The sequence below is a fragment of the Gambusia affinis genome, linkage group LG01 (assembly GCF_019740435.1).
Source record: "Gambusia affinis linkage group LG01, SWU_Gaff_1.0, whole genome shotgun sequence".
Classification (NCBI taxonomy): domain Eukaryota; kingdom Metazoa; phylum Chordata; class Actinopteri; order Cyprinodontiformes; family Poeciliidae; genus Gambusia; species Gambusia affinis.
Window position 1 is genome coordinate 37,413,353 of NC_057868.1, and position 25,486 is coordinate 37,438,838.

Below are 25,486 nucleotides of genomic sequence, written 5' to 3' on the forward strand. Positions count from 1 at the left end.
GGATAAATATCTGTTCTGTTCTGTAAAAACCTCTGAGGTTTTAATGGACCAGTTGGATTTATACAGAGAATTTCTCACATTATTTACTCTTCAGGTAGCCTATTAAGGAAGTTTGTTGAGGTGGATTTTTAAGGGGCATCAGAGTAAAGGGAACTGAACACAAATACACACCACACTTTTCATTTTATTTTGAAAAAAAAAGACACCATAAATTATCTTCCTTCCGCAGCACAATTATGTTTTACTTTGCATTGAGCTGTCACACAAAAACATTGAAATTGAATCAATACAATAAAAAGAGTTGTAAGTATTTTTCTTTAGATGGAAAACATGTTTTCATCAGCAAAAAACATTTTGAGGAATTTTATCAAATAGCTAAGTACTAAAACTGAGTGAGTAAAAGAAAAAAGACTTGCCTTGCTGTTACGATAATCTCTGGGGTTTTATCATTAGAAAAGTTGTTTTCACACAAGTCCATAGTAAATTTAAACTAATTATATTTCATTCTTTCATGTGGACTTTAATTGTTTTAAAGATCCACAAATGACACGTAAACAAAAAACACGTCTGCTCAGCAGTACATCCACAATGATTTACATCCATTGTAACTGAAGTCATAATGCTTAAGCCGGAAAATATTGTAGCCCTGGCCAACAACATGGTTATGCATGCAGTTCTTTCATTTTACTGAACAGATTCTGGTTAAAGGCTCACATCCCCTTTCATTATATTTTTCATGGCATTTAAACCTTTACAACACTCAGTCTGACTGAGTGTGTTTTAGCAGAGCTATTCCTCCATGCCCATTGTGGACTCAAACGTCTCGCTGACTAGCTGAGTTTGGTGCAGCTCAGTGAAAGTCTCCCCCGTCTCACTGCGCTCCCTCTCATTGGATGTCACCTCCTCCATCGCGGCGTCATGACAGGTTCCGATGCCTGGAGACGAGCCGTTGTTGGCGGCTGGCTGGCTGGCAGCCGGCGCTGGGCTGCACTCGGTGACATGAGCCTTGGTAGATTGAGTGGCTTCGCTCTCATCAGGATTTCCATCGACTTCCTGAACAATGAGGTTTCTCAGCTTCCTCTGCCTGGGATTGTAGTTCTCTGTGCGTTTGTGGATCTGAACGTGTCGTCGTAGATGTGCCTGCAGGATGGGAGATGTTGAACAATTGGTTCAGGAGAAGTGAGATGTTTCTTTATCTGGATGTAAAGGAGTGTTTTCCATCTTCAGAACCTGGACGGACTGTCTGAGCTGTTGCTGCTGCTGGCTCTGTTGCTATGGTAATTAATTCTCCGTCATCAACTAGCAGCTGTGATGACTCATTCAGTAAAAAAGATATGTGGGAATAGGAATATATATTCCAGAGTTTAAAAAATTTATTTCTAAACGAATATCAGATCAACTGTCGGTTTTTACAAAAAAATTTAATTTAATAGATGTGAAGTAATGCTGCTACAAACTCATGTACAGTAGGTGGCGGTATGCACCTTAAAGTTGCTTGTGATCCACCATAATAGAAAAGAAGAAAAAAGAAAGAAGACTCATCCAGTCTGTCCCCATGCACAACAATGGAGCAGCTGATGAGGTCCTTAGTGCAAAAAGCGTTTTTTGCTTGTTTTGTCGCCACGTTAACTCAGAATCCCACCAGAAATAATAGCTCCAATGCCGTGATCAAGCCGCACGTTTTAATACCACTTTTGTAGGGGTGCACGCAGCGGTTCGAGCCACATTCACGGTAATAGGTGCATAACAATAGGTTCCTGCCATTGCTTTGCATGGCAGGCCCCAACAAGAAAGGAAAAAAAAAAGAAGGAAAAAGAAATCATTTGATATTGCTAAAAGGAAGAAAATCTGGAAATAAAACTATTTTTTCACATTAATGCTGACTGTAGGAACTTTGTGTAAAGTTATTGAATGCTACATTAGTTTTTATTCTCAACTAAACAACTAAGAAAACATTTCTTCTAAATATGTTCTGTTAATTCATTTCTCTCGTCCACAGCTCACCTTTGTAGTTTTCTTTGTTACTTTTAAATGTAAACCTCCCTTCTGTGTCATTATGTCAACCAACCAGCCGTGTCTCTTTGAGTTTAATCTATAAGCTGACCTGTCGGGTGAACTTGTAGCCGCAGTCAGTGCACTCAAACTTCCTCATGCCTCTGTGGCGCTGCAGGTGGACACGTAGTTGCTGCAGCGCTGAAATAGATGAAAGGAAACACAACAGTTGCCACTTTTTAAAATGATATTCATTATATGAATAGTAGCAGATTGATAAGGATGTGTGCTCTTACCTTTGAATGTTTTGTTACACATGTAACAGCAGTGTGGTCGGCCCTCCTCATGCTTGCTGGCCTTGTGGCGGAGCAAAGCGCCTTTCTCGGTGAAGCGCCAATCGCAGATGTCACAGCCGTATGGTCGCTCACCAGTGTGTGTACGGTGGTGCTTATCCAGACTCGCTGGTATTAAAATACACACATTATCACTCAGGCTTTATTTATGAAGGAATTTCACCATATCTAAATTCATCTAAAGCTTTTGTTTTATGGAGCAACTGGAAGCCCTTCTTGTCATCACTCTAATCTTTAACTCCCTCCAAAGATTGTACCAGAGATTCACAAGTAGAACTCTCTGTAGATGTATCATGTCTCTGAGCTCATTTCTGACTTTAAAGACAGAAAGAACAACGTCTGCTTAGTCGTTCCTGTCACTTCTCATTGCATCTGTAGCTTTCGGTAAAGATGGCGGCTGTGCAGCCCTCACCTTGCGTCCTGAAAGTTTTCCCACAGAGGTGACACTGGTAAGGCCTCTCGCCACTGTGCACACGGAGATGCATGCTGAGGTTGTTCTTCTGGGAGAAGGCGTGGCCACATATGTTACACACAAAGGGCCGCTCGTTCCTGCAGCAGCAGAACAAGGACAACAATGAAAGGAGAAGTTTTGGTCTCTGGTAAAAAATGGACGGCTGGTAAAAGCTGCAGCGTTTCTACCTGTGAATGGCTTTGATGTGCATCTGCAGGCCGTTTCGACTGGAAGCTCGATGGCCACACTCCTCACACACAAATGGCTTTTCGCCTCGATGCTTGGCCGCTTCGTGGACGCGCAGCTCGGTCCGAGTTAGGAAGGTTTTGGGACACTGTGGACACTAAACACATCATTTGTATTCTGTTAGTGTGCTTCTTCTATTCCCTGGACAATTTTGTAGACAATATGCAGATGATGGTATGATTAAGAAAAGAGTTCTTAGGAAAACTTGTAACTGCTGTTATTTAATTAATTATGTCACTTTTAAAGCAAAGTTGTATAGTTTGGATCACAGAACCTTCATCAGTCCATTCCAAATACTCAGTTTTACCATTTTAATCAAATATAAAGTTTACTAGTTTAAGGTGACGTATCACGAGGTCTATACTCACTGCATGTGGTTTGGGATGTCCATGGACCTTCATCAGGTGCATCGTCAAGTTCTTCTTGTACATGAACTGTTCATTACATGTCGAACACTTAAAAAAAAAGAAAACCACCTTAATATAAATCCTATTTATTATGTAACTTGTATGCGTAAACAGCACCTTGTGTGGCATCTCTCCTGTGTGGGAGACGACATGCACTCGGAGCTCTTCCTTCGTGTTGAAGCTCAAGGAGCATGTGGAACAGATGTACGTCTGAAATGACAGAATCACAAACAGTGACACAAAAATGACCAGAACCGCCCTGAAAAGGCTCTCTGTGTTCACTCACTGATACTCTAGCGCAGCCTCTGCTCTCGTGCACGGACAGATTCTCCTTCCTGAAGTAACTCTTTCCACACTTAGAACAAGCAAAGGGTTTCTCCCCTGTATGCCTCCTGCAGGAAACAAAAGTAAGAAGATATTCTCTCGACAGGAAACTCTGGAAAAATAATCATATTAACTTTGTACCTGTTGTGGACTTTGAGGTAATATTTGCTTTTAAAGGATTTCAGGCAGACAGGGCACTGCACTGAGCCTTTGTTGGAGCACTCCTCTACGCCATCATCGTTCTTGCTGTTGCTTGTTTTACTCTGGAGTTTCCGTTTCTGTCCTGTAGATGCAGGCGACGTTGCAGAGCCAGACTCAGCCGGAGGTAAATATTCCTCATCTGTGTCATCAACGATACCTTCAAGTTCACCCCCGTCATCATCTCCTGCTTCCTCCACCTCGGCTGCAGTTTCATCTGCTTCCTGGATATCACTGCCAGGATCTGCGTGGATCTTCAGCTTTACTACCTGCAATTAACACAAATCAGATGCAGCTAAACATTTAGGTTCAGTAAATTCATGCATGTGATAGAAATTTTTGTAGAGTTTATGGCATTACAGCTGTATTCAATGTATTAAACTGTGATATTATGTGACACAGCAAATTAAGTGGAAGGGAATGATGCATGGTTTTCAACTTTGTTTGAAAATAAAAATGTGAATTGTGCAGCCTGGACCAGGTAAGATACTAAGGGAAAATTAGTGGAGCTAAATACTTAGTAATCCTAATCGAGAGCCTGTTATAGGCTGCAAAAAAATCAAGACCTTCAGCAATAAAAATTACCCTAAACTATGGCTGAGCAATATGGCTTACAGATAAAATCTCCAATATTTTATGACAATACATTCAATTTCTAATTTTAAACACTTTTTTCTTAAAAAATACAAATGAAAATATATTTTAAAAATTGGCTTTTGTTTCAATCATTCCTTGTGAGTCAATGTGAGTTGACCTGAATTCAAAGTCAAAATAAATTGAAGCTATAAAACATGCTTGTCAAAAAAGATGGTAGTTCTTGAGTGGGCTAACATCTCTCTCAACTGTGAAAAGCCAAGGATTGTATTGTTGGAAAAAAAAATCCAGATTTTCCAAAAATGTAATGTTCAAAAACAGAAAATTTGATTAATCTATAAAGTTGTTTAATCATCAAGTCCTACCTAAACATACAGCAAGAGCAACAATGGAACTGTTTAGATCACAGTTATCTAACTCCAGTCCTGGAGGGCCACTGCCCTGCAACTTTTAGATGTGCCTCTGCTGCACCTCACCTGAATAAAATAATTAGGTCATTAGCAAGGCTCTGGAGAACTGATATACACAAGAAGGAGGTAATTAAGCCATTTCATTACAGTGTTTTATACCTGTGGGACATCTAAAAATTGCAGGACAGCGGCCCTTGAGGACTGGAGTTTGACACCCTTGGTTAAGATCACAGCATATTCAGGCATTGGAATGGCCAAGTCAAAGTCCAGACCTGTATCCAGTGGAGATTTGCAGATGCTCTCTATCCAACCTCACTGATATTGAGCAATGTAGCAAAGAGGTATGAGCAAATATTAAAGTTTCTAGATACCCAAAACTGAGAGATACATTTGAGTGCTGCAGCTGGTTCTGCAAAGTTTTAACCGAAGAGGGAAAAATACAAATGGAAGGCTCACTTTAAAAATGTTTTTTGTGCAAAAAATGAATCCTTTTCCTCCCACTTGAAAATCATGTGTATGTGTATGTACTGTACCTCAGACTCAGCAGCTGGTTGATCTGATTTTACATTTTCAACAACACCTTCAGACGTCTCCTTCTCCACAGGAGTGAGAACAGCTTTGGGATCCAATGTGGGGCTGGCATCAGCGGTCACCAGCCTCTTAGGGCCCTTCACTACTCGACCAGAGCGTGTGGTGGTGGTTGTGGGAGCAACAGCAACATCCACTAAGCTAAAACTGCCTGCAGAACTGAACTCTTCTGCCGGGACCATCAGAGAGTTCTCCTCCTTGACAGCATCTGTTTGACCTTTTTTGGGTCGACCTCTTTTCCGTTTCAAAGCGACGGGGTTTCCGGAGTTTACTTGGAACTGCTTACAGAGGGCAAGGGCTTCAGGCACACATAGGCTGGTTGCTGCTTGCTGCACTTTCTGCAGATTGTCTACTTCCAGCTTCAGCTCTCCACTGTAGACAAAGGTCAGAAGCAGCTCTAGGCCGTCGCTGGGGCAACCCTGCAGGTCAAACTCTGTGTGTTGAGTGGGGTTTGAGATGGACACTTCAAACAGATCACTGAAGCAGGCTAGGACGTTGCAGTGAGCCTGGTAAAGCACCCCATCTCCCAAGTTAAGCACAGCATCACAGAATCTCCCTGCTGCCCTCTGCTGGTTCAGGGAGGAGAGGACGCGATGCGCATGACTGGTTTCAGCACCAGGCATCCTTTCTGCTTCACTGCAACCACAAGAGGATAAACGTTTAACATATTGGGTTACTTACTACATAAGTAACCCAATGCTACATTTCTTTACTTGTACTGATATAAGGTGGCAGTTTATAAAGCAACAATCAAATCAAGAGATTTAATCAATCAAATTGGCAATTTTCTACATTAATTTCTGAACAATATCATTCCTTAAAAAAATCATTCTCCATATCATACTGTAAGTAAAAACATTTGAAATTACTTGTTTGTTTCTTCACTTTTCAATTTACAAAGTACACAAATGGTAGGGAAATTTAATTTTTGAGAATATTACACCTACAGTGCCTTGTACAAATATTCATAAGCAATGAAATTTTGCCATTTTTTCAAATTTTCTATTGCAATTGCATGTGATAAACCAACATAAACTACTTGTAGTTCCACTGTGAGAAGAATAGGTGCTATAGGTGAATTTATAGGTGAATTTTGCTTTACAAATCTAAATTTATTGTTCATTGTATTGGTCAAAAGGTTCCAATACTGGTCTAACCAGAGAGCTTTCTTCCACGTTTGGATTATTGCATGGCTTGTGGAAAAAGACTCGTGGTGCTTGTTATGGCTAGTTTTGTGGAGTGTACTACTACAACTCTCTGCAAATACATTTAATTGTACGGTACATACAAAGTTACCATGTTTCTCTTGGGTTTATTTAAATGCACCGACATAAATAAAATTGAATACACAAACACGTTTTATATTTTTAACTATATAAATAATATAAACCATGTTTATTTTTTCTTCAATACCACTCTGTGTTGACGTATAACATAAAATTCCAATAAAATACGTTAAAATATGTGGTAATAATGTGAGAAAATGTGGAAAAGTTCAGGAGCCGTGAACATTTTTGGGCACTGTGCTTTCTGTATTGCTAATAAATTTTTCAACCCACTGCATACATTTCTAAATTAATAGATTTGTAAAAATGCACATTGAAAATTATTGTTGAGATTTAACATTACATTTGAATTAGCAATAACTAAACACTAAATAAATAACACTAGCTAAATAACTAAACAGTATCCTACACGTCAAAGCACTCATATAGTCTTTCAATTGGCTAGTATTCAGCAGTTGAGTTGCTTAGGAATAAATAGACACCCTTCCCAAACTGCGCACCTCCACGTTTATTTCTAGCACATACCTTTAAAGACGCTCCCTTAGCGCGTAACGCCTCAAACTGCGAGAATCGGACGCCTGCATCTGCAGGACGACATTTTTAGCCAGTTTTAGTCAGAAGCCTCTGTTATGCGGCGTATATAATGCGGACAGCTAAGCGAAACAGAAAAACGTAGCTACATTAACCTTGTTTTCTATACTCGCAGGCCCATAAATGAAAAAGGAAGAGGATGTGACGCCGTTTAACTCCGGGAAAGTGTTTTGTTGCTTAGATTTCATATTATGAAAAGAAACCTCATCCAAAAGGCATTCATTACGAATTATGCTTCTATGGAAATGCTCATTTTAGCTCACGAGAACACCTAATTAATCTATTTTCCAGTTTATCACTTTTTATTTTCAAATGAAAACACTCCTAGAAAGTTTTTGACGGCCATATTCCGACGTTAATCGTTTCGTTGCCTGACAACCAATCACAACAGCGCGTTGATGCAGTGTGGTATATTCACACACGCAAGTTAGCCAGCTAGCGGCGGCTAAATAGCAGAACTCCTGTCCCTTAGTTTATTTACATTTATGTTTTATAAACTTTGTCAACTTAGCAGGCATTCGAGGTGTTTTTGCCATAGCTTGGCATCGTTTTCACAGTAGTTGGTGGTAAGTTAATCTTTTTTTATCTATAAAGCTTTAGCTTCAGGCTAATGCTACTGTGCACAGGTTGTGCTTCGTTAATTTTAGTAACTATTAATTCACAGCAAATGTAAAATATGGGATGTTTAGTGAATGCATAGCTCTTTTATTTGAGCATTTTTTATGTTTAAAACTAGCTCATATACGGTTAAGTGTGTTTATCTTGCCTCCTTAAGTGCTTTGCAACTTGAAGCTAGCTGAGGCTAACTTGCTCTGCTGGTAAGGTTTGTAATAAGGTTGACAACTTTAACATATGAAGTAACTTCGGGCTCCTTCTGGGATCAGTTATAAAAATATGTTGGATAAATAAATGCAAGTCAGAATAGGAGCACTCTGAAAATAATAAATGGCACAGAATTTGTCACGTTTATGGTGGCTGAAAGATTCACAAACTCAACAGAGACTCAGAAGCTCATGAAAACTGGTTGAGCCACCCTTGATCTTTATCTATATTTATTTTATTTTTAAAACAACTTTAGAAAGGTTGTATTATAAAACATTCACTTAAAACTGATGAAGGGTTATGAAAACTTATATTTTGGAGGAACTTATTTCCCTCCATTTACTGTAAAGTTGTGACTGAGAGTAACAAAAACGGCTTAGTTTAAAATATTCTTATTTAACATATGTTTCTCTTTTATTACCACCATAATTACCAAACACATCGACTTAAATAATAATTTTAAAATCTTGAAACCTTATATTCTAAATAATCTTATGCTCAATCTGTTTATGTTTGATATTCTATATATATATATAAAATTCCCTTCTCACCCAGGGAATATATATATATATATATATATATATATATATATATATATATATATATATATATATATATATATATATACACACATATGTAGTAAAACCAAGATAATTCTCGAATGCCTTATAAAGAGTGAGATTTATATAAACAGAATTAGTAATGTTGGAAACAATTGTGATTCACTCCAGAAGAATTAGTGTGACAACTGTTTTTTAAAATATGATTTTTCACTAAATATCTTCTCTATCTCTTTACTTTCAGGTTCTTTGCTTTGATTTGCCTCTGTAAAACATTACTGTATGTTTATTACAAGATCATGAAGGTGAACAAAAACATCCAGGTAAAAGGTAAACCTCAAAAATGGAAAGATGTGAGGAGCAAACGTTGCAGATCCTCTGTCAAATCCTCAAATCTTAATTCTAGTCCTGTGATGGTCAAGATGGTAAAGGAGCACCAGGTGTCTATAAAGAAAAAACCCTCTCTAAAGAGGCTAAAAAATAAACCAAAAACTGTCTCTGAAAAGAAGAAAAACTCTCCATGTGGATTTAAGAAACTTGAGTCTCAAGCTAATGGGTGCTCAAAATTTGCCTTGGATGACGAGATAGAAGACCTTCCGGACTTTATGGAGGGTTCTGAGTCGGTTCATATAAATGGTATGGAAACTTCAGAAGAGTCAGAGGAGGTCCCAGGGAGCAGACTAGAGGGGGAGGCTCTTCATCACTGTGCACAAAGAGGGAACCAGCAAAACCGTGCAGTGTTGGTCATGCAGAAAAATCAGGTATGCTTCACAAAAAATCCCTAATTAATTAACAGGTACAACTTAAACAACTTCTGTATTTAAGCATCCTGTTGACCTTCTTGCAGACGCTGTGCTTCCGTGGGAAATGTATTGTGACCTGTTTGTACGGTCGTGTTGAAGTGATGGGATTTACTATTGATGAGGGTCAGAAGTCGTACCCCCTTTTTTCCCCAGCATCACATTGCCCGCTCACGCTCAGAGCACTGGGACACACTGATTACGTCAGAGATGACAGAACAGAGGCTTCCAACATCCTTGAAGATTATCTTTCAGCAGGTAAACTGCAGGTCTTCTGTGAGAAGTAGCTAGTATAATTCTAAGGTTTTAGAAAAACAAAAGATGAACTCGTCAGAATTTACAATCTCTGGTTTGACCTCAATGAAGAGTTTAAACCAATTTTGATTTCTCTTTTGGAATTACAAAAGAAGAAGATATGACAAGGTTTTTTTTAAAGTTTTTAATCTATTAAAGTTGCAGCTTTAATAAATAATATAAAAATAGCTAACTTGGAGTCTTTTTATCTCACTAACAAGCATCCTGATTAAACGGAATGTTGTCAGCTCATAGCAGAACTTGTGTATGGTGTGTTCGTTGACAGAAACAACGTTTTTTGAGCTGACTTGCCAGTCACTGGTCAGATTCAAAATCTGATTCTGGTCAAAAGTAAATTTCCTGCTGCATTTGAAAGTGGGGATTTTAATCATGAGATTCAGCAGTGTTGATTTTCCTGAAACGGTTGGGCCGTGTAAAGCTGTTACTCCCTAGGCGAGGCAGGTTTGTTTATATAGCAAATTTTCAGCAAGAGGAAAATTAAAAGTACCTTACATAATTATGCCCTAAGCCATTTGAACATTTTTTTTTTCTTTTTTGCAGCATCACGGAAGAAATTGGTAAAAAAGGTAACACCAACATCATCCATCATCCTCCTGGATCCTTTAGAGACTCCTCTGACACACTTTCTGTCGAGCTTTACACACCTTAGTGAACTGTTCAGTCCCCCTGTGGTAAGCTGGTGGATATTTTTATTTCTTATTTTATGAGATAGTGTAGACTTTTGGGCAAGATAGAACATTTTTTATATAACTAATGATTCTCTTTCCTGTGGGTTTATAGAGTGAACTAATGTCGGCTGTCCTTGACACCCCACTGAACGGTCTGGGCATGATTCCACTTGCCAGCAACATCGAGGGACTGAAAATATCCAGGAGCTGCAGAGATGCTCTCGGCACAGTTATCAATGCTTGCAAAGGTGAGCATCTACATGTCTTGGCTCTATTTCAGACCTGGTCCTTTTGGACTGTCAGACACAGAACACAAATGCTCTCTTAGAAATCTATTAAATTTGGTTGCAGTTGAAGGTTAACATTGTTTGAAAAACTCTTCCCACTAATTTAAAAAAATGATTTTTCTCACCTTGGAGATGCATTTTATTCAGATTCCTTTTTTCATGAAAAAATGCTGAGCTTTTGCTTCATTTTTCACTGTATTGTCTTTGTTTTATGCATTTTGCTTCTAACTATATTTCTTTAGATGCAAGAACTTCACAGGTGATGAGTTAATATACACATTTAGATTTTGACAGTAAAAGTTCTCATTTTAATGTTATGTGTATTCATAATGAATACAGAGCTTCATTATGATCATGTCTTCTTTTTATTTTGGTTTGTTGTCAAGGAGATCTAGACGGTTGTGCTGTTATTCTTGTGTGTGGTGTCAAGAATGTGGGCAAATCAACATTTATCCGGATCCTCATCAATACGTTACTGAATCAGTGAGTACACACAACTCGTACTCGACTTTTACGTCTGATAATTTCTATTTAAAGGTTTATTGTGTTTATAACATTGAAATTAAAAGATAGCTGTCATATTATGTTAATTATAGTACTTCCAATGTGGACTATTTGGAAGGAGATCTTGGTCAAACAGAATTCACCCCTCCTGGTTGTCTGTCTTTGTCGACTGTCAAAGAGCCACTTCTGGGTAAGATTTCCTTTTCTCCATAATCTCTTTTTGCTTGATTTCATTTTTGGTTATTCTTTGTGTTCCACTTTACTGATTTTCAAAATTAAACAATTTAATTTAGCCATAAAAATCTCATAACCAAAGGACCTAGCAACAAAGCTTTTTCAAATGGAGTAAATTAGAGCACTCTGCCTGTGATGCATTTGACTTCCTAAATTCTGTTGAAGTCCAAAGCAACAGCTTGAGTCAACAGCCAACATGTCTCTGCAAAAAGTGCAGAAAATGTAAGAGATATATATCTGGATATTTTCTAGTGTAAATGGATGATTCACCTTTACCTGTATCAGAACATTTCCCGGGTCCAGTCTCGATGCAGCCATGTTGCAGCATCTTCCTCAGTCTTTCTGATGTGTATTTTGGATCCTGTTTTAGGCATTCATGACAAGTCTGGACCTGGGAAACGTTGCTCTGGTTCTAGAATAGAACCCGGTTCTACCACTTAAACTTTGGAAAACATCCAGCTGCTTATCTCCTAAATTTACCACTTAAACCTTAGAGGACTTCTGTCTCTTTTGAAGAATGTCTGACTTTATAATCGGAATTTTGCTTTTTTTATGGCTGATTTTACAATTTTATTCTTCATAGAAATGTTGACTTTGTCACATTACAAAATATCCAAATTGTATCTTGTAAATAGGACACAATTATTTATTTATTTTTTGGTGTTATTGTACTTTTCCATGGCCAGAAAATCTTTTATCTACCTTCTTTATTGACTCAGGTGAATTTAAGTTTTTTTTTTTTCTTTCTTTTTCATTAAGTAATTTATTAAATGTTTAAAAACGTGCCACACACTTTCTGCTCCTGCTGTGAAGTTTCTCGTGATAGCGCCCTGAACATTAGAGCAGCAGCTGTTGCGTCTGTGTGATTTTTGTCCAGGCAGCTTGATCCACTTTAAAAACCGCAAAATTAAAAGTGAATCAAACCCAATGAACATTTAGTCTAGTTCATTAGGACCCAGACTACAGAGGGTTTTAAGATATTTTTTTTGTCTTATTTCTATTTAAAAGTCTTACAGAAAAGCCACCAATGCAATCTGTAGCCAATTGAGAAATGAGAACCAGTACATATGCGAATGAAACCATTTCCAGTATGGAACACCATCCAGTGCTAATAATCAAGGAGGGACTTGTGAACTCACCTCCTGCTGCTTTCCAGGTCCTCCATTCACACACCAAGTCACCCCGGACCACATGATCTACTACGGTCAGTCTTCATGTGAGCCAGACTTAGATGGATACCTCGAATCTCTGAAGTCTTTATGGCGCAGGCGTCCACAGAGCAGAGAAATACCTGTCATCATTAACACCATGGGCTGGGTTAAAGGTCAGTTCAGGCGCCTCACCATAATGACAGCGAAACACTGTTAAGATCTTTACCCACATTAAAACCACGTGTGTTTGCAGGATTTGGTTTCCAGCTGCTGGTGGACCTGATCCGCTTCCTGCCCGTCACTCACGTTGTCCAGCTCAGCCACGGAGTCTCCACCCAGTGTTCCCCCCTCACGCCGGATTTTCTGAGGACGGCACAGGGTTATCAAACGCACCCACCCACTCAGACTGCCCTGGACGAGTTCTCGGAGAGCCACTGCCCCCCGAAAACGTACACACACCTCAACGTACAGTCAGAATTTCAAGGTGTGGCACGCCAAGGGACGGCGTAAGTACAGTATAAATTCTACGCGGAGCGACTGGAGGACGTGTCGAGGCAGTTCAGTAACCTCTAGATGTATTTTACAGAACACACCAGAGGTCTAATGAGCACAGAGAGTTGTTGTTGCTGGGTTACCTGAGTCAGCTGCAATCTGATGACTCTGGAACAGTTAGACCACTACACACCCTCACCCCATACCAGGTAAATTATTAGAGATGCACCAGTCCTTTAATAGCAGTATTGATCTGTTTGATTTTGGACACATGGGTTAAATTTACAATATTTTACAATGCCATGAAGATCAGATCAGTTTGTCTTGTGCATCACAATAACAGTGAAAGGTTTTATTTCCTTTTTACCATTTTTTGGTTGTAGATGTTAAATATAGTTGTTGACTCTCCTGCAGGTACCTAACACAGCAGTGGCTTTGGGTGTTATCCACTGTGAGGTGGCACCCTCTCATATGTTTTACGCCATTAACGCCAGTCTGGTGGGGCTCTGCTGTTTGGCAGAGAAAGTAACAAGCAAAGGAGGGCCCGTCATCCTGTCCCAGGCGACGCTTTGCCCATGTGTGGGGTTCGGTATGTTTTCTATCTTGACTTTTTACATTCAATGTCATTCTGTTTTTGACAAATTGAAAGAAGTTGAAGGCTTAGGTTGTGCATTGAATGTCTGTCATGTCTTCCAGGTGTTCTTCGAGGTATTGACACAGCACGAGGTCTGTACTTCCTGCTGACTCCTGTAGATCCCTCCGTCCTCAGAAAGGTCAACTGCCTCCTCTTGGGGGCGATTTCTTTGCCTTCGTGCATCCTAACTGAACAGGTCTGCGGCCGGTTCATTCAGCATACTTATCAAAGTAAGGTATGCATGTCTGTATTTGTTTTAACTGATATGTGTTTCTCTGTTTCAGCCCGGCTTTGAGGGTGAGATACCGTATGTCACTGCAGACTACAGCTTCGATCTGACCGGTGCAGGGAAGATACGAGTCTTCAAAGGCCTGATAAGGCCCAGTCTGATGGGAGTGAAGTGATCTGACAGAATCAGTTTATTAGCCTTTACATTTCTTGACTTGTCTTGAATCAGACTGGTCGTCGCTGAGCTGTGAATGTGCAGAACTGAAGTTGAGTTGCCCTTGCAGGAGGCTTTCACTGCAATCTTTTATAGTGAACATTATTTCTGGCAAATTCAGGTGCTTGGATCAGAAAACTTACAGTTGTCTACTGTACCTCTGGAAAGGAGTTATAAGCTGCTGCGTATCACATGGACACTGATGTATAACATGATACCTTTTAGTTTTTGTTTGTCACATTCCTGATCTAAAAACCTGCCACATAATAAACAACCAAAAAAAATACTTTCTGCTGAGACTTCGTCCTTGTTTTTGGATCAGTCACCCAACTTATTAGAAATGATGATATTTTATTTTTAAAACCAGATATTTCTGCACAGTGTATAAAAACACACATTTTCTCTGTGTCATATCAAACAGACAAAACATTTCCTAATCTAAGTGACATAGATTACCAAACAGATTTGATACCAGAATAATCAAAGGTTCTTTCCTATTGATGCCATCTATTTTCCAAAGTGTACAGGTCCCTCCTGTGGCACATCTGCCCCACAACCTGATGCTGCCACCTTCATATTTCACAGTTGGGGTGGTGTTTTCAGTCTTGCGAGATTTGCAAATCCCTGAATTTCGACATGAAAAAAATGTGTAGGAACACCCAAGCAAGAGGCAGTTATTCTCACTTCTTCCCGAAGGGGGCAGCAGATATTTGAGTATGCTGCTTTTAAACTGCAGTGTGTTAACTGACTCAAACTGGGCCTGAAGGGCAGGAAAGCTACAAGAAAAGCAGTTGAGACACCACTCTGAAATATTAATGTAGAATAGTCCTGTGTTATCCTTTCAGAGGCAAGCTGAGACTTTTATTTTGTTGTCTTGAAAATGGCTCAGATGAAAAAGCACTCTCAGCGCAGAATTGCTAGTATAAGCGGACTGTTTGAACAGACCCATCTGCCCACTCGCTTCTCTTTGTTTACTATTCACCGCTCCTTTATTGAGGATGGGAGAGCACAAATACATTTTGGAGGAGCCATTGTTTTGGCTTTGTCAGTCTCATATTTTCCACAAAGATTTTATGCAAACCAGATTGAAAATCCAGCTGCAGCAGTGTCATTAAAAATAAATGAATAGTTATGACAAATATTCATGTGTTCAATTTCCAAGGACAGACTGATTATTGTTTTGAGTACTCAATACTGAAACTAAGGATGATTTTAAATTCTAGTAACTATTATGTCAGGAATTACAATTTGTTATTGTGAGTCAACTGCAGATGTTATGATGGAATTAAAATGAACAAGAACACCAATAAAATTCTACTGACAGGGTTCCATACATTAAGTCATATTTACTCTTTTAATGATGCATTTGAAACTTTTGTTTTTATGGGTGGAACCTATTTTATTTTAACAGAAAAAAGATAGTTCTGGCATTGAGAAACTGATGGGCAATCCCTAGATAGCAACCCCCAACTTCTTTTAAATTATGAACTGCAAACTCCCAAATATTAAGCTTGTCATTCCATCATGGCTTTGTTTTATTTTATGTTTTTTTTGTGCTGACCTCCACTTTTTTTCTCCAATGTTGTTAAAAACTAAGGATAAACTACAAATAGCTAGATATACAAGTAAAAAAAAAAACTAGTTTACAAACAAATTAAGATCTAAATGAAAACATAAAAAATAAGAATATTTAAATGAAAACATGAAAAAAATCATGTATGTATTGATACCTTTTACAGGTTCTAAGCAAAATATGAAACATTTTAAATACTGTTTGTATTTAAACTGTTCATATTTAATTTTATTTTGGAAATCAGTCAAATATTTACAGTGGGATACTTGTTGTTGGGAGATAGGATCTCTAGCCTACCTTTTATTTATGTCTTTTAAAGTGGTCACGGGTTCCAATTTGGATTTAACTAGGACTTCCAGCCAAGCAGAGGACAGTCATCACCTGTTCCCAATCTGTAGGTTATTTGGCTGCTCCAATTATCCATCCTCATAAGGCCCAAAGGGGTTTTAATTGATTTTAAATGTGTGAAATGGTGATTTTAGCATGACATTGAAGTTCAGAGGTTCACCATTTCTCCCTTTTATATTTCATAAGAAACAGTGTGTGCACAGACTAAAATATAACAATGTTCAGTGGGTATAAAGAGTATAACGTGAATGAACCTCCGCTCTTGGCCACTAGAGCGACAAAGTACAGCGAGTCATTTTGAGAGCCCAGTCAGTGTGAATGAATGGAGGAGAGCCGGATGGTCGATCGGAGACTCCACAGAGCAAAGTAGGCTTCATTCTCAGCTGTGCGCGTTGCGTAGAGTTGCCGTAAGAAAATCTTTCCTCAGAGCTGCGGCTTTAAAGGGCTCCGGACAAGATTTTCGTCCCCTAAATCCCATCATTCCCATACAGACCGAGCTTCACCAGTTGAGCTTTATTGTTTCCCCCAACTACCGACGTCGAGAAGCTCTTTCTGCTCGTTTTTCTGCAACAGGTTATTTACCGCTGTGCGTCGCGTCCAGCCCGCAGCCCTGATCTCCAGCGCTAGTTAGTTCAGATAACTTTCTGCTACTGTGTGCGGAGAGCGATGCTTTTCTTTGCGATCTGAGCTGCATGCAGGATTGTGCTCCACACCGAGCCGATCTGATCTGAACCACGCAGCCCGAGCCCACCGATCCGTCTAGTGTGGTAGCAGGAGCGAAATGAAAATGGCCCCAACAATGAGACAGCCGAACAAACAGTAGAGTCCGATCCGTGTGGAGCTTCGAAACGCCGACAAAGACCCGAGAAGTACCTGGTGTTCGGCGGCAGAGGAGGAGGGTTCTGCAAGGAGGGATTGATGGTTCCGAACAAGTGGAGCATGAATTCGGTTCTGCACAAATCGCCTCCAAGGAGCTGGCTTGGGCTCCGGTTAAGACTGAGTGAGTAACCTACATGTTTGTTGTATGTGTCAGTGTACCAGTGGGACACAGTGGACAGGTCAGCGTGTTAAAATCAAGCTTACTTAAGTTACTTGGAACAGAGCAATTCTCCAGCCTTGGATCCACCAGTCCTGTGTGCCATTAGGGTTCTTGCAAGTTTTCGTGACCAGAATTTACCAGACTCTGACAACAAAGTTTTCAATCCAGTTTTAGACATTTCTCCTGCAAATCAGCAGTCTACTGCAGCCATTCTGTCAAGGTCATGCTTTGAATACAAACCTCCTGGAGAGTTTGTAAGATGGATGGATGAGGAAATGGATGGATGGATGGAGAAGGAGATGGCTGGATGGATGAAGAAGGAAATGAGTGGACATTGAAATTGGTGGATGGAACCAGGTGATGGACGTTGGATTGGTGGACAGATTTTGGAATGATAGATGGACAGCTGATAAACAGCGAGGTGGATCTCACACATTGTCAGGAAATATTTGATTTCCTGACAATGTGATGGGATATTAAGTCTAGAAATAGCTTCCCCCGCCCCTTTTCTTTCTGTACCTGTCCAGATCTGGAAAATGTTAAATAGTAATTCCAAACTTTTCCATGAACTTTGCTCAGGAATTCTGTAGCATCAAAGCTAATGGCTAGATTTGGCAAGCTTATGCAGTCATCCAGACTTGTGTAAAGTCAGAGGAGATGGTACAGGCTGACCTGAAGTCCTGCCCTGGGACAACATTCAGATGATGGATCTCCACTCTCTGCAGTCCAATCCCATTGACTGCACTGTTTTTCTACTCCTCTCTTCTCCCACACCTATAGTTTAGATATATACAGACTTCCCCTGACTGCGTCTGTTTTACATATTGAGGTAGTTGGCAACAATACATGGCACAGGTAGCCAAAGTAGAGGAGTTCTAAACAACGGAGCACAAAAACTCATAACTCAAAGTTTAGAATCCACAAAAGGATAAGAGACAAAGATTTTCTTTATCTCTTCTTCAAAGTGCTTTGCTGTATCTGCCTGATGGTGCATGTTCATGCATGATGCACGCAGTGCTGGCAGTTCATGGGTTCACGCAGTAAGTAAAGTAAGCACAGAGTTTAAAGTTTAGCGGTCTTAATTGGTTGAATCTGGAACCCCTCAGTGTTCCAGGCCACCGGAGTCTTAAGCTTGTCTTAAACACACAGGTCTAATCTGGGACCAGATGTCTTGTCTGGTCTCTGTTTTCTTCTGAAAAGCAAGGAGCCCAGGCCAGAAATCTCAGCTCTGTCCGCTGTGATTCGCTCTGGGGACAATTAAATCTTTTTGCTTTATGAATGATGCTCCAACAGTTCAAACTGTGTGAACTTGAGTCTGGGAATGATAAAGTTACAAAGGTTTAAGTTACTGCATATTTTTAAAGAAGTATGCCAACAAATTTGCTGTTTGTATCGTAGCTTTCATCTACCCTTTTCAATTTGTTAAATTGCAGTTTTCTATGTCCAATGTATTTTTTGAAAGTTATTTCAGCCAAACCTCCTTACCTGACTTCTTATACCAACTTGCTTATTTTACATTGTCTTATTCATTAAAGCCTCGCCAAAGTATTCATATTCCTTAAACATTTTCACATTGCTAATTTACTGTATTTTATATGATGGATTAACCCAAACTAGTGCATAATTGTGAAGAGTGTTTGTTTTCACCCCCTCTCCCCCCGGCCTTTTTATTCTGACGCACCTGAAGAAAATCAAGTGCGGCCGCCTTCATAAAATTCAATCTCAGGATAAAAGGAGCTGCTCCTTTGAAGACATCAGAGGTTTGTTGAGATTATTGGTGAACAAACATCACCAAGAAGAGTAAAGAACACAGCTGACAGGTCAGGGATAAAGATGTGAGGAAGTTTAAAGCAGGGTTAGATTAAAACAAAACAACATAGAAATAGGAATATCCTTTAATATCTCTCCGTGGGGAAAATCAGGTGTAACAGCAGTAAGTTTGAGATTCACACAAAGGTAAGAAAATTTATACAAATAAGGATAAGACTGCAGAGTAAGGGCAAATTTACAACATAAGATAAATAATACTGTACAGTTTCTAAACATAGTTACTTAGATTATGTGCAGCTGAGTAAGATTTTTAAAGAGAAAGTATTCAATGTGCATGTATGTTTGTATAGCATATTTCTGCAACAATGTTATTCAAAGTGCTTTACATCATAAATGTATAAAACAATGAGCGATAAACTAAAAGATAAATTGCATTGATATGTTCCTCCTAAAACCAGAATACTGGATCGTAAACATACAGCTAGGCCTTCTATGGAGTGTAATTGATGCTTTGTGTTGGTTTATCACAAAAAATCATAATGTAATACTTTGAATCACATAAAATGCATACAAGATTACAGCTATAATGTGACAAACTGAAAAAGGTCAAGAACTATGAACGCTTTTGCAAAACATTGCAGGTTTACCCAGTCACCAGGAAGTCAGTTTCCCGAAAGTCTTCTCTCTGTGCCATATAAGGATGACCTTACTGAGTTAACTCTAAAGATGAGGTCAGTTCTATACTCGGAAGCAGCCATCGGCAGAGCGTTTATTGCATTTCATATCCCAATCTTGATCTGGCTTGAGAAGGACCTAAATAGAAGTAGAGATTTGGCCAGCTATAATAATGACAATAAGGTGGAGAACTGCTGTGAGATGGACACTGTGAGATTATTCTCTAAGTGGAGTTGCGTGGGACTTAATCTTCACAGGCTTCTCAGTCCTGAGGGAACATATGGAGAAGGGTTCAGTCTCTCTGCTGGAGTCTGGTATAACGTGGGTGTGTCTGCCATAGTGTGTGTGTTGTATACATGTTAGGTTTTTTAGCCTGGCACAAAGCCTATTGGCATTCTAAACGTCTGTGTTTGGACTGTCTCTCCATTGTTTCATTGTGATTTCCTCTCTCTTTCCCCTCTTTGCATTTCTCTTCCTGATGCCATCCCAGGTCACAGTTTTTTTTTTCTTCATTTTCCCCCCTCCAGCTTTCATAAGTAAAATTCTCAGTCTCATGCTATGCTGCAGCATGTTCTAATATGTATTTTGCATGAACACAATTGTTCTGTGAAAGCCTTGATCTGCCCTCAATCTTATTAACACCAGTGACCCTGGAGACATTGTTTTTTATTTCTTGTTTGAAATAATCCAGTAGAGTGCTTTGCATTTCTCCACAGTCAGAACTGGTCAAAACTGACTCAGTAGTGTTGGTCTCCACCTCTCGGTTAAGTGTAAAGTGTGTTGCAGTCTATAATTAAGTTTATTCATGCACTTACACAGTAATCCTCTCTATTGTGTCCAACAGAAAACATGCTTATTTTCATGGATTTCAGTATTATGGTACTGCTGTATGTGAATTTTACTCTAACAGAGCTTTATATTGTATTTAGAGATGTTTGTCAAGAAAAAAAAAACCCTTTTGGTGAAATTAGGGAGTGTAAACTTGTTTTGATTTTTGAAAATCTTCTAGGGTTGTATTTCTTTCACAATGGGAATTCCTCGTTGAATCTTTTCTGTCTTGTCATTTTGAGTCCTCTTACTTTTGAAAGCTTAAAGTATTTAATCTTCTAATAATGCCATTTCCTTAACTTAAGACTTTGAAAGGAAATTGAGTTTAGATATTCACATCAAATTTAGGTTGTCGTTTGGTCAACATGGAATGTTACCAACGTTCCATTTGGGATGTTCACTAATGTGAACCGAAGGAAATCGATTCATATTAATGATGGTGTTAAATATTGCAATGATATTTATTTCAGTTTACCCAAATTTTCATTGGTGATATTATTTTTCCATAATTGCCGTAAGCCCAGCACTTCCCCTGAGCTTCTTGGTTACGAAGATCTATTTCAGTTTTGCGCTTAAACAACAAATGTGTGCAAAACTTTGTCAATATTCCGGTAATGTTTAGAAAACACAAAATTTGCAATTGCAGTGTTTCCATTAAATAAGGAACATAAGAAAATCTTGCGTGAATAAGTTTGTTCATGTGACAAGTTATTAAAAACGTGCTGTGCCATGATCATCCAATTACTTCCTGTTGACTTCTTCTTCGTGGTTTGTGCCAACATTCGGTTGTTCATCATCTGACTTCCATTGCAGTTTTGTGAAATAAATCCATTGTGATATGGCCAAAAATCCACCACATCATAGTGCCAACACTTTTTGTCAGAAAACTTTTTTTTTTTTCTTTTTTGAAATTGATGTTTCCATAAATTTATTTTTGAATTCTCAAATTGTGCAATTATTTAGTCAATGGAAATGCAGCAAGTGAAAGTTTGTCTCCTGGACAGGTTGTAAAAACACATTAGCAAACAAAACTTTTGAACTATTATACTGTTCCAAATGTAACTGAGCAGTTTATTGCACATGTTGTAGTTTTGTATAAGATTGGTCAAACCAGAGAGATTTTCTTCTAGACAACACTGAGATGTCTTTCTTTGAGTAGATCATGCGTAGTCAAGATTCAACCAAATTCTCCATTAGCAATTTCTGTTTGGCTAAAGCTCATAAGCCTTTGTTTTGCAGACTATGAATCTGATTGATAGTTCTGAACAACCAGATACCTGAGCTAAGAAGCTTTACAGAATAGAACCCAACTGAACTTGATATTATAGGAAGTACTCTTTGTCTCTTTAACTGTTAAGCCCTGATCAACAGGTGAGCTTTTTAATGCAGTATTGACAGTAGTGTGTGTTTTTCATAGCTTTCATTTCGAAGGAAATACATTCTTGGTTCCTAAAAGCACAAAAATGAGAAAAGGGATCTTATTAAGGCACACCAGACAAAACGACGGTCGACACACTGTTTACAAGAAAATATGCAAATCTAGAGGTTCGTCTTTTGATGAGGCTGTCCCTGCTCAGCAAAGGTGAATATCATATTACACAGAAACAGGTGTTGCGGGATTTCCACACATGACTGCAGTTTCAGCCAGTTTGCAGTCAGGGATGAAGTCATTCGCATAAACGTCCCACAGCTGGAGGCTTATTTTTCTTCAGTCTTTCCTCACGCATGTTTTCCTACCATCCGTCTCTCTTAAACCCTCCCAGAACTCTTGGCTGTTGGAGAACAGAAGCCCAAACTGTTCCTCGTGCCTTAACTTTGACTTCGCTTACTCTTATTCAAACAAATTGGCATTTGAAGGGACATGTGCTGAAGAAGAATTTGTTTGACTGAGCTGTTTTTAATGCACAACTTTAGTCTACTTTTGCTTTTTAAAATCAAGAAAGACATCAAGCAATAAACCTGAAACGACTTGAGTTGATCAAAGAGCCTTCCAGCGTCTCATTGTGTTAAAGGGCCAATGGTGAGCTGCTTTTCTTTAAAGTAAGCAGTAGATAATTAAAGGGACTATGTTAAGGTCAAACTCGCACACTTACACACACCTTCTCTGAGGGGAAAACAGAACTGCAAACCATTTATATCTGAATGTGTCCTTCCACACTTCTAACCTCCACCCTGGCTAAATGATTGTTTATGAACATTGCAGCCTTCCACCTGACAATAACTGTACTTTCAGCGAATAAGTGTTTTTGATTCCCATTGACTCTGTTATCGGTCTCTCAAAGGTATAACCTCCACTGCAATTTCAGCCAGATTTTTCCAATTATGGGATTATTTCTGTCAACAAGTTGAGGAGTGATTGTTGGTTCCTCTGAGCTACTGGTTCAGGAATGGACTGTTAAATTATACAGTGCTTTATGGTGATTCTGTCAGAGAGGATAGTCCCTTTTACTCAGATGGTTCATGTGTTGTCTCTTTGCATTGCATTGCAAACTAAACAAAATGTACCTTTGGGAGCACATTGCAATACTTTAAATCCACTTTTAAAATGATCTCACTTGGGAGTTTGATATATTTTGGGTAACTTCTTCAAAAACCTTTCAGTTTTGTTTTTTGGACTAGCCACACCAGCTATATTTCTGTCCATAGATTTGCAATTTTTAGACTGTAGAAATTGGGTCAAATTCTTTCACAAGCTTCACACAATAGTTTGCTGGAATTTTAGCCTATTCCTCCTTTAGAGAACTGAACTCCATCAGCTTCTGCTGGGAATTCAAATATTTTTTTCAATCATATTTTGAAATGTCAACATACATAAAAATAGCAAAGCATGTTGGATTCAAAACATTTTGTTTACATGTGTGCCTTGGAAAAGGAAAATTGTTTGTCATTTATAAAAAATGTGTTTATTTTTTTTAATGTCCAGTTTTTTGCACTTTTGAAATGTCAGCATGGTTTTTAGTGGTCTTATGAGGGGGGAAAAAGGTTGTAAAAAGTTTAATAAGTACAAGTAATAGTCTAGCTCATTTATGGAGTTTGGAAATATTAGCTACAGTTTTTTTTTTTTTTTTTTTTTTTTTTTTTTTTTTTTAACAACGCAGGTTCAATTCAAAGCAATTAAATTTTTTTCTTGAAGTCCACTTTATTTGCTATTAAAAAAGAAACATAATATAGTTGATCAAAGTTATAGTAGAGTTACAAACTCAATCTGAAATATTTTAGATAAAACTGTAAGTGTGATTAGGGTGGGGAGTCATTTGTGCTGCAGCTAACACTATAGAAAAGCTGTGGTGTAAGAAAGTCTGGACAACACTGTTTGGTTGATAATGCTATCTGTTCCTTAGGACATCTTAACCGAGGTGAACTTTCTTCACTGTGTTTGTGTCACTTGATGGGACTCTGTAGGTTACTAAGTTCAGCCTTATCAGATTACCTCTGGAAAACTTATTGGGGGGGAAAAAAAAGACAAGGGGATTTTAGGCTGACACTAATGTATTTAGCTGTGACCAAAATATCTGAAAACTGAACATTTAAATTTGTTGCTCCACCTTTTGTGGCTTAATTGCATAATTAGAACATTGAAATGACATAAATCAGCAATATGTTTGTTAGTCTCAGGATCTGAATCCTGATTTTCTGGTAAAGGGTTGACTTCAGCCTCTGTGATGGGCTTCTCTTGCTAAATATAACCTTCACTCACATGGCCACGCTGAAGCCTTTAACTATACCATGTATTATGACACTAAGCTTCACACGACTTCTCTTATTGCCGCAAACACTCCAAAAGGCCTAGTTTACAGTTCTGTGATATTGCACCCACTCTCACACGCACTTCTCCTCAGCGCACCATTGATACTTCAGTGAGTGGGAATCTACTGGGGATCCAGTTCATTGATGATTGACATACAAAAACAGTTTTTTCTTCCTGTTTTTGTCTAACTGCAATAATTTAGAGGTAGCTTAGTTGCCTATTTTCAAAGACATTTGTTTGGCTTACAAAAAATCTCAATGCTTTATTAGAAAATCGCTACAATGCTATGTGGAGCATTGTACACATGTTGAGGAAAAAATACATTTTGCCAGATAACCAAAGAAAACGTCAATGTTGAGAATTGGATGGGTGTGCAGTTCTTTGAGTCTTACTGTCACCGAGATGTCTTCAGGCAGCCAGCAGACTAAATAAAACCACAACTTGTTTGTTTTACAGTCTCTATAAAAAGGCTCCACAGTCTTGTTAAAGTTGTACATTGTTTTGATGTGGAAAAGAAGGCAACGGTTATCTTTAACACCACAGTCTTTACAAGTGGAATCAGAATAATTTTAAAATATATGTTTTTTTTTTAGTTTTCTAGATTTAGCCTTTGCTCCAGCTGTGATATTCATGAACCACCAGCAACATCAAACTAGTTGGCTTTCTATTTAGTTAATCAGAGGAGAGTTACAAAAAATTTGACATGTTTCGTACACCAGTCCAATTGTAATCAAGTATGGTGTACAAAGGCAATGAGGAACTACAGGGCATCACTCCAGAATTCATAAGGCTGGTCTGGGAAGCTGCCAGGAGGCCTTGGGCAACACTAAAGAAGCTGCAGGAATTTGTTGGCCACATGTGAAAACTGTCTACTGTATTCTTCCTATGTCTGGGCCTCAGGATTGCCTAGACAAATTGACGTTTTTCTCAGAAACTTCATATCCAGACTTGGCTAAATTTCGCCTTTCTATTTACTAAAAGTGTACAGACTGATCGAGGTCAGGAGATGTTGCAGGATTTTGGAAAATAAAAAATCACTGATGATCTACATTGGTTAAATTTCCCCCCAAAATGATCAAACCAAGAAATCTTTGAAGCAAGGTTGCATTTTATTTGGAGAGCATGCAGTTGCAATACTATTGCTAAATATTTCAAT

The 25,486-nt window shown here is 38.7% G+C and overlaps 3 protein-coding genes across 4 annotated transcripts in view; 2 read left to right on the plus strand and 1 right to left on the minus strand.

Annotated features, from left to right (window-relative positions):
- Positions 1-164: 164 nt before the first annotated feature.
- Positions 165-7,513, minus strand: zbtb48 (zinc finger and BTB domain containing 48). Of its 2 annotated transcripts, XM_044119500.1 has the most exons (12): positions 7,375-7,513; positions 5,509-6,199; positions 4,132-4,240; positions 3,915-4,056; positions 3,736-3,841; positions 3,567-3,659; positions 3,411-3,497; positions 2,985-3,139; positions 2,758-2,894; positions 2,289-2,453; positions 2,105-2,193; positions 165-1,140 (listed from the first exon to the last, which is right to left on the minus strand). In XM_044119500.1, the coding sequence occupies exons 2-12, from the start codon at positions 6,184-6,186 to the stop codon at positions 790-792; spliced, it is 2,112 nt and encodes a 703-aa protein (XP_043975435.1). In that variant the 5' UTR covers positions 6,187-6,199; positions 7,375-7,513; the 3' UTR covers positions 165-789. The 2 variants fall into 2 exon arrangements, with proteins under 2 accessions (XP_043975435.1, XP_043975426.1); XM_044119491.1 differs by having other exon boundaries at positions 3,915-4,240.
- On the plus strand, positions 7,343-14,635 carry nol9 (nucleolar protein 9). Its single transcript, XM_044119513.1, has 13 exons — positions 7,343-8,006; positions 9,067-9,583; positions 9,670-9,880; positions 10,478-10,608; positions 10,718-10,853; positions 11,279-11,375; positions 11,489-11,586; positions 12,787-12,954; positions 13,035-13,287; positions 13,368-13,482; positions 13,688-13,862; positions 13,970-14,103; positions 14,192-14,635. Exons 2-13 carry the CDS (start codon positions 9,122-9,124, stop codon positions 14,309-14,311), a joined length of 2,100 nt encoding a protein of 699 aa, XP_043975448.1. The 5' UTR covers positions 7,343-8,006; positions 9,067-9,121; the 3' UTR covers positions 14,312-14,635.
- Positions 14,636-16,354: 1,719 nt separating this feature from the next.
- Positions 16,355-25,486, plus strand: part of plekhg5b (pleckstrin homology domain containing, family G (with RhoGef domain) member 5b) — a 76,703-nt gene continuing 67,571 nt past the window's right edge. The window contains exon 1 of the mRNA XM_044120321.1: positions 16,355-17,270. Coding sequence (XP_043976256.1) covers positions 17,189-17,270 — 82 coding nt within the window. The 5' untranslated portion in view covers positions 16,355-17,188. The remainder of the gene's footprint in view (positions 17,271-25,486) is intronic.

Coding starts and splice junctions, on each gene's coding strand:
- zbtb48 (XM_044119491.1), bottom strand. CDS start 6,186: ATGCCTGGTGCTGAAACCAGTCATGCGCATCGCGTCCTCTCCTCCCTG. Junction 4,241..5,508: donor AACCAGCTGCTGAGTCTGAG/GTACAGTACATA, acceptor TGTTAATTGCAG/GTAGTAAAGCTGAAGATCCA. Junction 2,194..2,288: donor GTGTAACAAAACATTCAAAG/GTAAGAGCACAC, acceptor CATCTATTTCAG/CGCTGCAGCAACTACGTGTC.
- nol9 (XM_044119513.1), top strand. CDS start 9,122: ATGAAGGTGAACAAAAACATCCAGGTAAAAGGTAAACCTCAAAAATGG. Junction 11,587..12,786: donor TGTCAAAGAGCCACTTCTGG/GTAAGATTTCCT, acceptor GCTGCTTTCCAG/GTCCTCCATTCACACACCAA. Junction 13,288..13,367: donor GTGGCACGCCAAGGGACGGC/GTAAGTACAGTA, acceptor TGTATTTTACAG/AACACACCAGAGGTCTAATG.